Source organism: Geospiza fortis, unplaced genomic scaffold (assembly GCF_000277835.1).
Source record: "Geospiza fortis unplaced genomic scaffold, GeoFor_1.0 scaffold344, whole genome shotgun sequence".
In the NCBI taxonomy this organism is placed as follows: Eukaryota; Metazoa; Chordata; class Aves; order Passeriformes; family Thraupidae; genus Geospiza; species Geospiza fortis.
In genome coordinates, this window is record NW_005054584.1 from 54,847 (window position 1) to 57,085 (window position 2,239).

Consider the following 2,239-nt stretch of genomic DNA (forward strand, 5'->3'; position numbering starts at 1 on the left):
ACCGAGCCACAGCCCAGCCCGACGCCCTCTTCCCGCTGCCGGGAGCGGGAGCCAACAGCTGGAAAAGAGCTTTGCTGAAAACCCTGAGCGTGCCAGGGCTGGGGGTGTCCCCTCCCTGCCGTGACGCTCGTGCCCTCCCTCGCCAGGTTCTCGGTGAAGACCCTCCTGGAGAAGTACACGGCGGATCCCATCGATGACTCCTCCGAGGAGTTCGTGAACTTCGCTGCCATCCTCGAGCAGATCCTCAGCCACCGCTTCAAAGGTAGTGCTGGCCCCCAGGGCTGTCCCTGTGCCATCCCCGTGTCCCGTGGTGGATGGGGACACACCAGGGAGGGTGTCCAGCTCTGCTGGAGGGGCTGTGCTGGCACGGCAGCCCCTGAGCAGCCCATGGGTGCCTGCAGGCCCGGTCAGCTGGTTCAGCTCTGATGGACAGCGCGGGTTTTGGGATTACATCCGCCTGGCCTGCAGCAAGGTCCCCAACAACTGCGTCAGCAGCATCGAGAACATGGAGAACATCAGCACCTCCAGGGCCAAGGTCGGGAAGGCACCAGTCCTGTCCCTGTCCCTGTCCCCATTTCTGTGCCTGCCACTGTTTCCATTCACTCCACTCTGACCCTGGTACATGGACCCATCCACATTCCCACCCCATTCCACCCCATCCCATCCCATTTACATCCCCATCTTCATCCCCATCCCCATCCCCATTCCCATCCCCATGTCTATGCCTGCCCCTGTTTCCATTCACTCCACTCTGACCCTGGTACATGGACCCATCCACATTCCTACGCCATTCCACCCCATCCCATCCCATTTACATCCCCATCTTCATCCCCATCCCCATCCCCATTCCCATCCCCATGTCTATGCCTGCCCCTGTTTCCATTCACTCCACTCTGACCCTGGTACATGGACCCATCTCCATCCCCATTCCCACCCCATCCCCATCCCCGTTCCCACCCCATCCCCATCCCCATCCCTCTCTGCCCCCACCTTGCTCCCTTCCCCTGCCCTCCTCCCGAGCTTGCCACAAACTATGGTTGATGAAAATTTGGCCTCGCAGGGCCGGGCCTGGATCCGCGTGGCGCTGATGGAGAAGCGAATGTCCGAGTACATCTCCACGGCCCTGCGGGACACTCGCACCACCAGGTGAGCAGCCCCGGCCCTGCCGGCCACGGCCACACCTGCCCCGGGGTGTGTGGGTGTGCTGGGGTGTGTTTTGGGGTGCCAGGGTGGGTTTTAGGGGGCACAGCCAGCCGTGTGCTCCCCGCAGGCGGTTCTACGATGATGGGGCCATCATGCTGCGGGAGGAGTCCACGGTGCTCACGGGGATGCTCATCGGGCTCAGCGCCATCGACTTCAGGTAGGGACAGGCGGCACAGCGGGACACAGGCCCCAGGTGACAACCTCAGGGTTCCCTGACCTTCTCCTCCCGCTGCCTCTGCTCAGCTTCTGCCTGAATGCAGAGGTGATGGACGGGAAAACTCCCGTGGTCATCGACTACACGCCCTACCTGAAGTTCACGCAGAGGTAGGAGCTGGGCTGCCCTTCCTGCGGTGGGAAACCCCCTGTCTCTGCCCCAGCACCACGATGGGGCTCCCTGAACCCCTGACAGCCCTGCTGAGCCCCCACACCCCCCAGCTATGACTACCTGAGCGAGGAGGAGGAGCGGGGCAGTGTGGAGAGCAGCACGAGCGAGGACAGCTCACCTGAGCACCCCTACCTGCCCCTGGTCACCGACGAGGACAGCTGGTACAACAAGTGGCGCAAGATGGAGCAGAAATTCCGCATTGTTTATGCCCAAAAGGTACCAGACTGGGGCCAGCCGGGTATCAACTTCCCCAGGATGCTCCAGCCTGGAGCATCTCTGCCTCAGTGGTGCCCTCAGCCCTTCCTCCTGCTGCTGCGGTGACCCAGCCTCTCCCTGTCACTCTGGATGGCCCTGGGGACACTGGGGGTGGTGGCAGCGGGACACCACTGACGGTGGCCTCCCGCAGGGGTACCTGGAGGAGCTGGTGAGGCTGGGGGGGGCGCAGCTGAAGGACCTGGAGGCGGAGAACAAGCGGCTGAAGCTCCGGCTGGAGGAGGTGATGGTGCAGAACCAGCTGGAGAAGAGGGAGCTGGAGGGCGTCATCCTGGAGCTGCAGGAGCAGCTGTGAGTGGGGACCCACTGCCACTGCCGGGGGTCCCTGTGGGGAGCCAGGCTCCCCCACAGGCCCTGGCTGTCCCCCGTGCCCCACGT

The 2,239-nt window shown here is 63.6% G+C and overlaps 1 protein-coding gene across 1 annotated transcript in view; it reads left to right on the plus strand.

Annotated features, from left to right (window-relative positions):
* Nucleotides 1–2,239, plus strand: part of RUNDC3A (RUN domain containing 3A) — a 3,920-nt gene that overhangs the window by 205 nt on the left and 1,476 nt on the right. Inside the window, exons 2-8 of the mRNA XM_014310777.1 lie at nt 97–262; nt 402–535; nt 1,061–1,146; nt 1,271–1,360; nt 1,447–1,527; nt 1,639–1,804; nt 1,995–2,152. Of these exons, the coding sequence (XP_014166252.1) occupies nt 97–262; nt 402–535; nt 1,061–1,146; nt 1,271–1,360; nt 1,447–1,527; nt 1,639–1,804; nt 1,995–2,152 (881 nt within the window). The remainder of the gene's footprint in view (nt 1–96; nt 263–401; nt 536–1,060; nt 1,147–1,270; nt 1,361–1,446; nt 1,528–1,638; nt 1,805–1,994; nt 2,153–2,239) is intronic.